The sequence below is a fragment of the Abrus precatorius genome, unplaced genomic scaffold (genome assembly GCF_003935025.1).
Source record: "Abrus precatorius isolate BTA unplaced genomic scaffold, Abrus_2018 Scaffold2, whole genome shotgun sequence".
NCBI lineage: Eukaryota > Viridiplantae > Streptophyta > Magnoliopsida > Fabales > Fabaceae > Abrus > Abrus precatorius.
The window spans coordinates 22,321,354-22,335,269 of record NW_020874362.1 but is presented as its reverse complement, the minus strand read 5'-3'; the positions used below and the strand labels follow the sequence as shown (position 1 = coordinate 22,335,269).

General features: G+C 27.4%; 1 protein-coding gene and 1 non-coding gene across 2 annotated transcripts; one reads left to right on the top strand and one right to left on the bottom strand.

Moving 5' to 3' along the window:
• Positions 1 to 1,416: 1,416 nt before the first annotated feature.
• LOC113860456 lies at positions 1,417 to 1,480 on the bottom strand. Its single transcript, XR_003503908.1, has one exon. It is a non-coding gene; the product is annotated as a small nucleolar RNA snoR101 (small nucleolar RNA).
• A 1,285-nt stretch (positions 1,481 to 2,765) lies between these two features.
• On the top strand, positions 2,766 to 5,878 carry LOC113859618. Its single transcript, XM_027492342.1, has 9 exons — positions 2,766 to 2,882; positions 3,388 to 3,439; positions 3,723 to 3,775; positions 3,867 to 3,953; positions 4,041 to 4,244; positions 4,398 to 4,565; positions 5,023 to 5,076; positions 5,206 to 5,352; positions 5,507 to 5,878. Exons 1-9 carry the CDS (start codon positions 2,766 to 2,768, stop codon positions 5,876 to 5,878), a joined length of 1,254 nt encoding a protein of 417 aa, XP_027348143.1.
• Positions 5,879 to 13,916: the final 8,038 nt, after the last annotated feature.

Below are 13,916 nucleotides of genomic sequence, written 5' to 3'. Positions count from 1 at the left end.
TCAACCTGAAACACTTCCTAAGAACTAGAGTTCTTCTGAACGTCATAAAATAGATTACTATTAGGAGGAGAAAGAGCAGAAAAATAGGAATTAGATTCGAAAGTTAGGCTTTGGAAACTTAGATCCGAGTGCGATGAACATTTGAGCTCAGATCCAACAGAGATCTAGAGGTATTAGAGGCTTTCTTTAGGAGGAGAAAGAGCAGAAAAATAGAAACTAGATTTGAAGGTTAGGCTCTGAAAACTTACTTAGATCCGAGTGAGATGAATGTTTGAGCTCAGATCCGACAAAGATCCGTAGGTATTGAAGACTTTCTCTATGAAGGGAGAGAGAAAAAGAACAGAGAGATAAGAGAAGGAAACGTGATTTTGGTGAGAAAATGAAATTTTTTAACATGAAAACCTTTAAATACCCTTCAAACTCACGTGTTTTCGCTTGATGTATCTCACCGCCACAAGACCTAACATGATGTTTGTTACTTGTCTCATAAGCAGATATATGGCAAAACCAATGGATATTCATCTGTAGGCAGCTAAAAGAGCACTTCCATATCTAAAAAGGATTGTGAATTATGAAATTTATTATAAGACAGCAGGAGATGGTGAGCTGTTAGCATTCATAGATAGTGACTATGTAGGAGATATGGAAGATAAGAAGAGTACATCCGGTTATGTCTTTTTGATAAGTTTAGGTGCTGTCTCATGGTATTAAAAAAAACAACCTATTGTAACTTTATCAACCACAGAAGCATAATTTATAGCAGTTGCTGTTTGTGCTTGCCAAGGAGTTTGGATGAAAAGAACCTTAAAGGAGTTGGGGCATTCTTATGAATACTGTACAATTGTGATGTGTGATAATAACTCAACCATCAAGTTGTCTAAAAATCCTGTTATGCATAACCGCAACAAGCATATTGATGTGAGGTTTCATTTCCTAAGGAATCTTACTAAGGATGATACAATTGATTTAATTCATTGCAGAAGTCAAGATCAGGTGGCAGATATAATGACCAAGCCATTGAAGATTGAAGTTTTTCAAAAGCTTCGAAAGCTACTGGGAGTGTGTGACATTTTTTATATAAACTAATTGCTTCATAGCACTTAGTTTAAGGGAGGAAATGAAGGAGTTTACTGTATTGTTTCTGTTTTGAATAATATCTTAGTTTACCGAGAAGTTCTAGTCATTAGGAATATTTATTTGGATTTGATTTATTATTATTCTCTCATTTATGTTATCACTAACCTTTACTTTAGCTAAGTGGGCTATTTTTAGTTGTAGTGCATATGTGTATTGATTGACTATTTAAGCCAAGACTACAAATCGTTTTTCTGTAATTCAGTTTGTTGTGTTCCTAATTTAGATTCATTCCCGATAAGTTTTCAACACAGGAAGATTCATAATTAAGTGCAAAGAAAAAGTATTAGTGAATGAACTTATCAACACATGAACTTACCTAAAGTCCAGAGATCAAGTGTAAAACCATCATATGCACTTCCATTTTAGTTTACGAAGCCAAAATTCGGTTGAAATGATATAGTACATGTATATCCAAACAATCGTGACAAACTCTAGAAACATAAACAAGTATAATTACCAGTAAACAAAACCAAACCACAATATCACAACTCACAACAAGCAAAAGAGTATCATTGTAAAATCTAAAAGGCCCAGTAACTTATTAATGCAACTACAAAAACAAAATCAGACAAGGAACAACAAAGCAAAACATCCACAGATGCAACCAATGAAAATGATCATTTCAAAGGGTAATTTTTACATATCCATGCTGGCCTTTAAGTTTAGGTTCTTCGAATCTATTTTACAAATGATAAAAAAAACCAATGAAAATGATCAATTTCAAAAGATAATTTTTACACATCCATGCTGGCCCTTAAGTTTAGTTTTCGGAATCTATTTTACAAATGATAAAAAAAAAAAAAAACCAATGAAAATGATACACACGGAATACAAGCTGGGGAGTTAAAATATGGAAAGATACCATGAGTTATTCATCAACACAAAATACCTATCAAAAAGTCAAAGGGAAGTTTTATAGAGAAGAAATAGAAATGAGAATATTGGATGTGTGACCACGCAGAAAAAGACATGATAAGAAATGATTATACACAAAGAGAGATTAAAGGAACACTTACTGAAAAGAAGATGGCAAAAAATCAGTTAAGGTAGTTTAAGCATATGTAAAGGTCATTGGAGACACCAACAAACAGGATCAATTGTATGGTTTTTAGCACTATAAAAGAGTGTGGAAGAAGAGAAAAAAGAACCTTGATGAGAATCATTAGAAGGGATCTTATGATAAACAGAAAATTTAGATTTTGACCAAGCCTAATGATATATCTTTGTTCGAGGAGGGCTATGTGACTGGTTTGGTTATTTATATATGATTTTAACTTGTTCTATAACATTGCCATTTTATGATTTAGCTATCTAAGCATAGTAGCTAATCCCATATAGCGGCGCAGGATGGCAGTTATTCTGAAGATTTGAAATGCACCTAATCTAAATTATGCTACACATAATTTCGAGGGGTGAGAGAAGAAAAACAGAACAGAGAAGAGAAACAGAAAACAGAGTGGTCTCTCACCAGAAAAAAGGCTCTCTCGACAGAAAACGTGTGGATCTTAGCTGAAAATAGTGAACAGCGCTGGATTTTGGCCGGGAAATAGCCCCTAGTGTGAATGGGTCACGTTGAAAAGGAGAGGGTTTAGTCAGAGATGATGAAGCCGACCGGAACTTAGCCGGAAATGGTGAGTCGCACAAGATTTTGGCCGGAAAACAATGTCGGCCACTGCACAGTGCATGGGATAAAGCAGATGTTGTCCGAGATGGAGCACGGAGCACTAGAGTTCGACTTCAAGGCTGTTTGAGGAGGCTTCGAGCAATGTACAGAAAAGCGAGAGCAAGGGGCAAAATCACACAGTTACTCCCCTAAAAACCTTTCTAACATTTAGAAAGAGTGGGAAAAGTTGAAAGTATAAGATGTTAAGACGTATTTATTTTTTATTCAGAAAATTAAGATAAATTTTAGTGTATATTTTATTGCTTCATTGAATTGTTATCAAATTAGTAATAATTAAACACATATTTTTAATATTATATATTACATCAAATAATAAATTAGATTAATTAATATAAATATATTAAATGTCTAATAAAATAAAAACAATAATGACAATTGCTAAATTTATTAATAAACATAAATTTCATAAATTATATTAATAAAGTTAAATCAATCGTAACATAAATATTTTTTAAATAAAATTTTATTATTATTAACTATTTATTAACAAAGATAGAAGTGGTGGTGCCGCGGTTAGTAGTGTGACTAACGGGTGTAGATTCCTGTGTTTCAATCTTCAATTGAAGATCAACTATAATCCAAACCAGTTGGTTCAAGTGGTTTACCTCGATTTTGAGGGTCAGTAACCTATTCTTAAATAAATTCAATTGTTGTTTTCTACCACACAAAACAAAATTCCTTGCGCCTCCTTAAATGAATGAATATGACACGGTCTATAAAATGCCGTACTTCACTAAAAATATTCATGGTAGTAAATTCATCATTAATGATATATTGTATTTTAATAAATGATGTTTAGGTAGGCTCTGGTATAAAGGTAATTGAATAAAATCCCCTTTTCTTCAAACCAGCTTAAAAATTGTGAAAATGTCCATTCTGTTAATGTTATGCTTGTTCTTAGTAACCAGTTGTAATGGAGTTGATGATGCTACATTACCTGAATCAAGTATCCAAGTATTAATATTCTCCCTATTGTTGTTTAAATATATTATTTTATTTTTTATTGTAATTTCATTGAAATGTAAGGTTTTTGTGACATCCATAGACAAAGTTTGGGAGTATTATTGATTGTGTTGATATCAATAAGCAGCCTGCTTTTAACCATCCTTTGCTGAAGGATCATAAGCTTCAGGTACTCCGATCCACTATGAAGAAGTTACATTTTTAAGGTGATCAATTCTTATGCTCTAAACTATATTTTGTATGTATGTTCATGCAGAGAAAGCCTACTTTTCTAAACAGAAGGGAAACAACAAACAAACATGCTTTACCAACTACAACCATAGAGTTTGAGCTTGAGAATGATTCATGTCCAACAGGATCCGTTCCAATTCGGAGAACAACAAAAGATGACCTTATTCGAATGAAATCATTGTCTAATTTAACTCGTCTCTCCTTAATTAATAGTGCCCCTTATAGTCATGTAAGTTCCCTTATTTACCTCACCTTAATTCATTTTGGCATGCTATTCAAATATGCAATCTCCATTTAAGTATATACTCACATTTCACAGTATGGAAAATTCCTTTGCTTTAAATTTTATGGATGACTACTTGTAATTTTTGTGTTTTTATAGTTTGTAGCACTTCACACAAAGCCAGGGGGAAATTTTTCTTATTTTGGAGTTAATGGAAGTGTTAATGTTCAAAACCCAAGAGTAAACAAGTTCCAAATGAGCCTTGCTCAAATAGCGGTTCAAAGAGGTGAAAACGATGCACTTAACACAATACTTCTTGGGTGGCAGGTATTTCTTAATTCTTTTTTTAAAAAATATCAGTGATACATTTTTTAATAATTTTTTGACATACTTTTTATTATTAGTTAAAATTTATTAAAAACTATAAAATTATATAAATATTATTTCTAATTTAATGAACTTTATTAATAATTTATTAAATTTTAATCAATAATAAAAACTATGTTAGATAATATATATGTTGCTAACACTTTTCTTTTCTTTTATTAATTTTATTTTAGTAACTTTAATAAATTATTTATTTCACATTAACTCCACACAAATATAATAAAATAATGTATTCTTTTTAATAATATTAAATACTGATTCATACCTAACTAAAATTTTGTTTTTACAATCATGAATTTTTTTAGTAATTTTATTATTTTTTAGCAATTTCGCTGCAGAATCAATTATTTCATTTCTAAATATGTTTCTAATATTTAAATCCTTTAAAATTGCATAGGTATACCCAGAATTGTATGGTCAAGAAACTACAAATCTCTTTGGACTATGGACGGTAAAAGGGAAAAGAAAACTTTTATGATTTTGTTTTAAATTTTTTATTATATAATTCTAATAATTACCACTAATGTTAATTGAAAATGTAGTACTTTTAAGACTAATAGTAAGTGTTTGAAAATTGCAGTCAGATTCATTCAAGACAACAGGGTGTTACAACATGCTTTGTCCAGGTTTTGTACAAACTGATAATAAGATCTTTTTAGGAAATCGTGTGTTACCTGTATCATCTTATGGTGGACCTCAATATGATCTTTCAATGTCCATTAAACAGGTAGAAATCTTTATATTCGTAGAAAAATATAAATTGTCTCTTGTGTTTAAGATTGCTACATTAATATAAAAATATGCAACCAACTATTAATTCCTACAATAATTACATATTACTATGATACATGATTTGCGCAATTCCTGTGCTCCAATTACAGGACCCAGATACTAAAAACTGGTGGTTAACAGTTAAAGACATAAATGTTGGATATTTTCCAGCAGCATTGTTCTCTAACATGTCTGAGGCTAATCTAGTTGGGTGGGGTGGTAGAGCTTATGGCGATGTGAATGGCACAAGTCCACAAATGGGATCTGGATACTTTCCAGATGGTGATATGACGCATGCATGCTTTGTTAGACGACTCTCATACAATGAAAATGGATCATTTGAAGAACCACAAGAGCATCTTCTATACAAATCTTTTGATAACCAACATTGCTATGACATTCAATATTTTGGAATTTTTGATGAGGACTTTCGATACACCTTTCAATTTGGGGGCCCCGGAGGGAATTGTAGTAGTAGTTGATGTATATTTAAAAAGATGAAAAATAATGTATTGAATGGGTTTTAGTGTTTATTCTAATTGTTGTCATTGGTGGGTGATAATGACCCCATTGTTGCACACAATCTGGTCTTAAAATTAATTGCAAACTAAATAGGCTTTTTTACTTAAATAATATTTTTTTAAAATAATTTCTTAAAATAAATTTTTTTAAAATTAATTTCTTATCTAGTGTTTTTTTTCAACTCAGCAATAGTATCACTCATGTATGGACACCAGATGCGGCTACTCGTCAACACCATGGACATCTCATTAACTATGTTCATGGTTATCTTGTTAAAATAGAAAATATAAGTATAGAATGATTTGAAATGATAAATTTTTAAAATAATAATAAAAAATAAGTATTAGTTATTTTACAATAATAATATTAAAATATAAAAAAAATATGTATCGGATATTTTTTGACAATAAATATTAAAATAATAATAATAATTTGTTATCGTTTCATTTTTGATATATATGTAATTTTGACACGTGTCAATGTTTTTTATGGTATGAGATATTAAAATAGTAGTCTATTAAAATAATAATAAAAATTTAGTATCTTCTATGCATAGATAATATTGTTGCTGAGTTGATAAAAAAAAATATCAGACAAAAAATTAGTTTTAGAAAACTTTTATTTTAAAAAATTATTTTTAAAAAAATACTATTTAAGTAAAAAAAAAAGTCATCTAAATAACTTGAAATTCAAAATAAATGTATCACTAGTTAATTTCAGCAGCAAAAGATTGTAGAGAGAGAATTCGTTTAATCTTACATGAATTTTGCACATTATAATAACTGATAACTTCTTCGTATAATTATTATTAAATTAAAATAATATACTATAGAATTATTTTAAAATTTTAATATTAAATAATTTTAAACTAAAAAGAAAAAATTTAATATTAAAATTAAATTATAAAATATTAAATATAAAATTTAAATGAATATTAAAATAATAAAAAATAAATGAGATATTAACGTAAGAAAAATTTTGAAAAAACTAAAATGTATATTTATGTAAGATAGTTTTTTTATACAAAAATATTTATGTAAGATAGTTTCATTTCATTTAAGAATAAAGTGATAAATTATTAATTTATTATGTATCTTATCTCATTTAATTTTGAGAGCATTGATTGATTATTTGTTTTGTATTTATATTTAATATAAGTAACATAATGTGTAATCACACTGTGTTAATATAATAAAAAGAAGGTGGTAACTTGAACTTTAAAAAGAAAAATATATAATTTGCTTCAATGATTTTCAGGGCAAATATTTTATATAAAATATTAAATAAAAAATTCTTCTAATTAATTAAGTTATTTGTATATTATTTAAAATTTAATATTCAATTATATTTTAAAAATATTATTTTATTAAAATAAAATAATGTATTATTAACAATTTTTTTGTTGAAGACTACGGTGAATTAATGCAATATATAACTCATGAATAACCAAGTAAAATAATTTGTTGTAGTAAATTTAAAAGTTATATTATTTATAGTTTAATCTTTAATAAATTTTATAAATTTAGGATTTTAATCTCTTAGATTTTTAAAATAGGTCTTTTAAAATAACTTTTTAAAGGCAGCTAATTTAAGTGATAAAAGTCTGAAAAAAATATCTAAAGAAAGAAATCAAATGAAATTAGGTAATTCTCACTTGAAGTATTTTCATAGAAGCTTTGTTCAATTTCTACTTGTCCTACTTCAATTTCTCATTATTTCTCTCTCCATTATAGTATGTAAACTTGTTTCTTAAATCTACCTTAATTTTTAAACCTAAATAACCATACTCTCTTTGTATTGTCATACTTTGAACTACAATATTTGTAAGTGAAACTAATTAAATTTAAAAATATCATATTCTCATTTTAATTATCTTAGAAATTAACATTTTTGTGTAAACAGAATAAGAGTAATAAATAAAGAGATGTGATTGAACGATAAAAAAGCGTAGAAAATTTATTTGTTATAATTTTTGCTTAACAAATTTTGTCAAAATTCGCTTAAATCAATATAAATTAGTTTAAGCAAATTATAGACAGTGATGAACCTTAAAATTTTGTCATATTTTTGCTTAAATCAATATAATTTAGCTTAAGCCAAAAATTATTCACTTAAATGAATATTATAATATCTTGTGTGGCTTAAGCAAAATAATTCTAGTAAACTATTTTTCTCCTTTAATTTTTTCTTAAGCTAGCAAAATTACAAAAATTGGGCGTTGCAGAAGTGACTATTGTGTAGGAAGGGCATAGGGAAGACATAAAAGAATATTAAACAATATATATATATATATAAGAAAGCTTATTTTTATGATGAATTGAAACTATAAATGTGAGTGAGAGTAGATGTAAAAGTTGTAATTCTAAAAATTATTAACTTTAAAGATTTAAAATGACATTCAATATTCTATTAATTCAAAAGTTATTTTTGATTATAAGTTAAAATAGTATTAGTCCATGTGAATGCATATCTTCTTAAAATCACCACCTAAATATAAGATACATACAAGTGATGTAGCTTAGAAAAGATAACAAGTTTTGAAGATATAAAATAATAGGTTTTAAAGATATAAAATAATATATTTTGAAGGTCCAAAAGCAATTTTACAAATTTTTATGGAGGATTAAATGATGAATATATAAAAATCAGTATTATTAAGTTATAGGTCAAAAATTTAAACTGTTTATATTTTTAAAACTATATCTAATGGTTTAAAAAAGCTCACTCAATCCTGCACTACTTACTTTATTAATTCATGTTAGCCATAATCTTATATTTTTTTTAAATTTTTGCAAAATTGATATATTTTGTAAAAACTTTTAAATTAATAGTTAAATTAGTTAGTTTTATATTTTATAAAAAATTAATAAATGATATAAATATATAAATTTGAGACTTAATATTAGTGAGTCTCACTCTTATAGAAAGACAAAATTATATCAATTAATCAAATTAAACTTTTAACTACAACTTATTTTACTAAAATAAAGTATTCAAATACTTAATTAATCTACAAGCATAAAATATAATGGTACATGTGTCAAGTAGTTTAGTATAATATATCTTAATTTAAGATTAAATTTCATTTTTTTCCTCAAAAGATACTTATATTATATTATTCTCTCTTCTATTTAAAAATTATATAATCTTTATTCAAAAAATTAGAATACATTACAATTTAATTTATTTAATTTTTTTCTTAAAGTAATATTAGAAAAGAAACTACAGTCTATTTTTTATTAAATTTATTTCTTTGCTATAGTCTAATATTTATTTGTATGATCTAATTTTCAAAATCTTTTCCTCTATATTGTTCTTTATTGTATTAAAGTTGCAAGTCATGTATATCTTGTATATTGTCATTAAAGGTGAGAATTTTTTTAAGTTTTATTTTCATTATTTTGTATCAATATAAGTCTTTAAAACTCTTATAACACAGACAAGTGATTATTATTGCATAAAAAATACATTGAGCTCGTTGTGCTTATTGATAAAGAAAGTCAAAAATTTATTAAGAAAATATTTTTTTAAAAATGTAAAATAGAGTATTCATCCTAAATCCAGCAAATCCTCACCCGTTTCTTAGTAAGAAACTCTCTTAATGGCACAACAATGCCACACATACAAAAAAAATCTTAAGAAAGAGAAATTCTAATAGAGGCACAAAATTCTATTCTCCTCTTCTCGTGAAATGAAAGTCAAGAATATCTAATAGAAATAGTATTTGTAACACCCTCATTTTTATTACTTATGTTTTTGGAAAATAGAAATTTTGGTGTAGGGTTTCTCGATCAAGCGAGATTGATTTTTTTGAATTAGACATTCTGGGGCATTCTCGCTCAAGCAAGAGCGGATAATATTACCCTAACTATCCTCTCGTTTAGGCAAAAAGTAACTCGCTAAGGTAAGAAATTGCAGGAAAATAGAGATATCTCTAGACCTATTCTCGTTGAGGTGTGAATGCCTCTCGCTTAGGCAAGAATATTATAAAACTGGATAAAGCTATTGTCTGGTTTTCTCGCCTAGGCGACAGTCAACCTTGCTCAAGTGAAAATGCGTGAATTTGGAGGGGTATTTAAGGAACTTCTGTGCTAGAAACTTTTATTCAGAACCAAATAACCTCTCTTCTTATTTCCATTTGTTCTCTCACCTTCAATTATCAAAAGAAAACACTCCCGAACCCTGAACCCCTTACAGATCCAAGTTTGAACACCTGTTCCAACTAATTCTAACGAGATCTTGGTCTTTTGAAAAATATTTTCCATAAGAAATGTTGTATCTCTCTCTTTTGGATCTCACAAAGAACGCGATCTTACGACCTATTTCTAAGTAAGGGGAGTTGATCCGAAACTCTAACTCCTATTATGTGTTTTGGTTTAAAAATCCCCATTATTCCTATTTTAATTCATAGAACCTTGATGTTTCTTAAAACCTCGGTATTGAGAATGAAATTTTAGGAATGAAAAACCTGTTTTAAACCTTATCTCCAATATTCTTGTTTTAAATAGTAAAGCTCTAATGATGCTTAAGGTTTTAGTGTTGATTATGGAGTTTTTTAACATGAAAAACTGATAATTTATTTCAAAAAATATTTAGATAAGACTTTATAGGAGAAGTTATGAGCAAAACAAATTTTTAAGAAATTTTTATGATTTGGCTATTATTATGTATATACAGTAAATGTTGGATTGTTATTCTGAATACAATGTGTTAGAAGATGTTAAACTTTAGGTTATATGATTTTATTAAGATCAAAAGAGTGTGATTTCTGAAAATGTATTTCTGAACCATCCGATTGGTCTTAGTCCAAAAGTGTGGACTTCCTAAATGATCATACCGAGGAATTCTACCATACTCCGTGCAAGTATTATTGTTGATCCTACAAAGCCTACCCAAAGGTTCAGGCCAGATTGTAAGAAGCGGGCAATACATTTTTACATTTCTATGAGAAGCTCTACGACACCCATGATTCTCAGTAGTAAGTCATCGGCATATCACATGTAACAAATCCTTATGAAGTAATGAGTTTTTTTTTTGAAGGGGGCCAGTTTAGGGGCCAAGCCTTTCTCTAACTGATAACTAGTCTCGCTTCCCCGCCCAGCTCTATCATCATGCCTTTTCTTTTGCAATACTTAATAAGGTTTCTCATGGCCCAACTATTATTAAAGCATTTTCTACCATAGAATTCGACCTTCAGAGTCAACCCCATGACTTTTATGAAGAAGGCGACGCAAAAGGCTCAAGGGCTTGTTAAGGAAGGCAGCAAGGGCCAACGAAGAGGGGAAAACGAAAGGTGTTTTTTGGTCCCCCCCTTCGTCGAGGGGTGCTTGTGGGGAAGGGGGGTGTGCCACAATGAAACAAGGGAATGGAAGGCTGCTTTTCGTCCAATGCTCTTGACCCTGCCCACAATGATGACTCTGTTATCTTGGGGACCATTGATGCAACCTTCGACACATTGCATTGATTTATAAGATATAAAATTGTTGGATGAATTATCTATATTAGAATGATATATTGCAATGAGTATGGACTTTTTTTTTTTTTTAATAATTGATGTATGTTTAAATTGGTGTATTCATGTTATTGATAGAAAAGTGTTTGACTGCCTCAGATGATAAAATATTTTATAAGTGAAAATGATTAATAGAGGGTTGGTATAAATGTGTGTGAATGAGAAATTTAAGTTGTTTTACTGTCAAAGTATCATGATAAATGTTGAGAAAGTAAATGTTATGTGAAATGTTAAGACTATGTATAGATAGTTACATAGATACACTAAGGGTATAGAGTTTAGAAACGATTTTGAAAATATTAGGGAAATGAGGGTAGTGAATGCTATTAGTAAGTGGGTGCACATGATTTGTTGAAAGTGAAAGCATCACAAGTTATACACTTATTCCCTGATTATACCTTTGCTGAAATGAGTCAAGGGAACACATATCCGTGTTGTTTGGACTAACTGGTAACTATCTATACTTATGTAAGACCTTAAGGAATCCCAAGGACAATGACTGTGGAAGTGTGAGATGTGTGATTGTAATGGATGGGTCACAGCAAATTGATTAGTGTGATTATAATACAAGTATTATAATACATTGATGAGTGTAATTATAATGTATATATTGTAATGCATTAATTAATATGGTTATAACACATGTATTATGACATACTGCTCGATGTAAGAATATATGAAATAATATGAGCCTAGTGTATGTTTGAAAAATACTGATTATATTATTATTTTCATGTTTGATCTTATGTAAAATTCATTAATGTAATATGAGTTAGCATTATTTTAGTACATATTGTATTAGATGATATTTTTGTTTTATATGATATATTTATAAAATAAAAGATTTGGTGGGACGAGAATACTCACTCTTATGAATTATTTTCCAAAAAATAAAATAAATAATAATGGAAGATTGATTTGATTTAAAATCATATTATCTCTGATAGTGTTTAGATTAATTTAAGTGTTGTAATAATTCTAATTAAGTTTCTATTTAAGTTGACAAAAGCATGTTAATTAATATGTTTTATGTCAATTTTGAATTTATGATATTTAGTTAAAATTTTATTATAAGTAATTAAAATTATTTTGTAATATTAATAATTAGTTAATTTAATTATAGTTTATACTTTGTTTTAGATAAAAAAAAATTATCTTACTAATTGCCAGAGTTATTTATGATTTAAATCTAAATGTATGCAATATAAACTTTTATTTTCACTCTAATTTTTACAAATCTAAAGATTTACAAATTATTTCTTTTAAAATTTTAAACACTTTTAAGTTTTCATAGATAAAATAAAAAAATATAAATTTTATCTTTTCACTTTAAAGTCTTTTAAGTTATAAATATTAAATAATTTTTAATTATAAATTATTATATGTATTTGAGATATAAAATAAAAATGTTACAATATTCAATTATCTTAAATTATGATTTCAATTTTTGTTAAACCGTTTTCACCGATTAAAATAACTAACAACCTTATATTTTATATTTGCTAATAATCAACAAAATTTAGTATTAAGATTTACTAACCAAATTTAATCAAGTATTCAAATTAGTTATATTAAAATAATTACATGGGGTGTAAATTTTATCTCTAAGACTTTCTAATATTCTAATATGTAAATTTATCTAAATTATTTAAAAATTAATATCCGAATATTGTTTAACTAGTGTTGTAAACCTCAAATTAAGATTTTATTCATAAAATTAGGCTCAAATTTTATACGAATACATGTTTAAATAGAGTTTAATTTAGTTCAATTTCATCTAATTTAATTATATAGGATTTATAGCTTATTTATACTTTATACATAAAATATTATAATTAATAAATTTAAAATCAATAAAATTGGAGATGTTACACTAATCTTCCCTATTTGAACATGCTAATAGTTATACTTATGTACTTTCTAATACATTGTAACTAAATTGTGCCATCTTCTTACCCTGAAAGAGAATAAGTTTAGCATACGATTTAAAACATATATCAAGGGCGTGTTTGCTTTTAGAAAGTATATTTTAATTTCATTTTTTTTATTTTTTTATTTTTTTCTGTTTTAAAAAGAATTATAAACCCAAATAATTTTTTGTTTGTTTTCGTTGTTTCTCATACAATTTTTTAAAATATATAAAAGATACAAATAATGAGTCAGTTTTATGATTAAAAATAAAAATAATTTCTAAACTAAACAATCCCTTATTAGTTATTAGTTATGTTATTTTAAAATTAAAATAAAATGTAATTTTGACTTCAACCTTGAATCCGCCTTACAAACTTATATATCTCTAGGCCATGGGAATAAATCCTATAGCTATGAGCACAGTTGAAAGTGCTCACACATCACAAGTGACCTTTTTTACATTGTGTTGTTACTATTGACAAAAAACCATTTTCAATGAAGACGCAAGTACATGTTTTTTACAATAATGTTCCTTATAATTATATTTTATTATAATATTATATAATTATGAATGG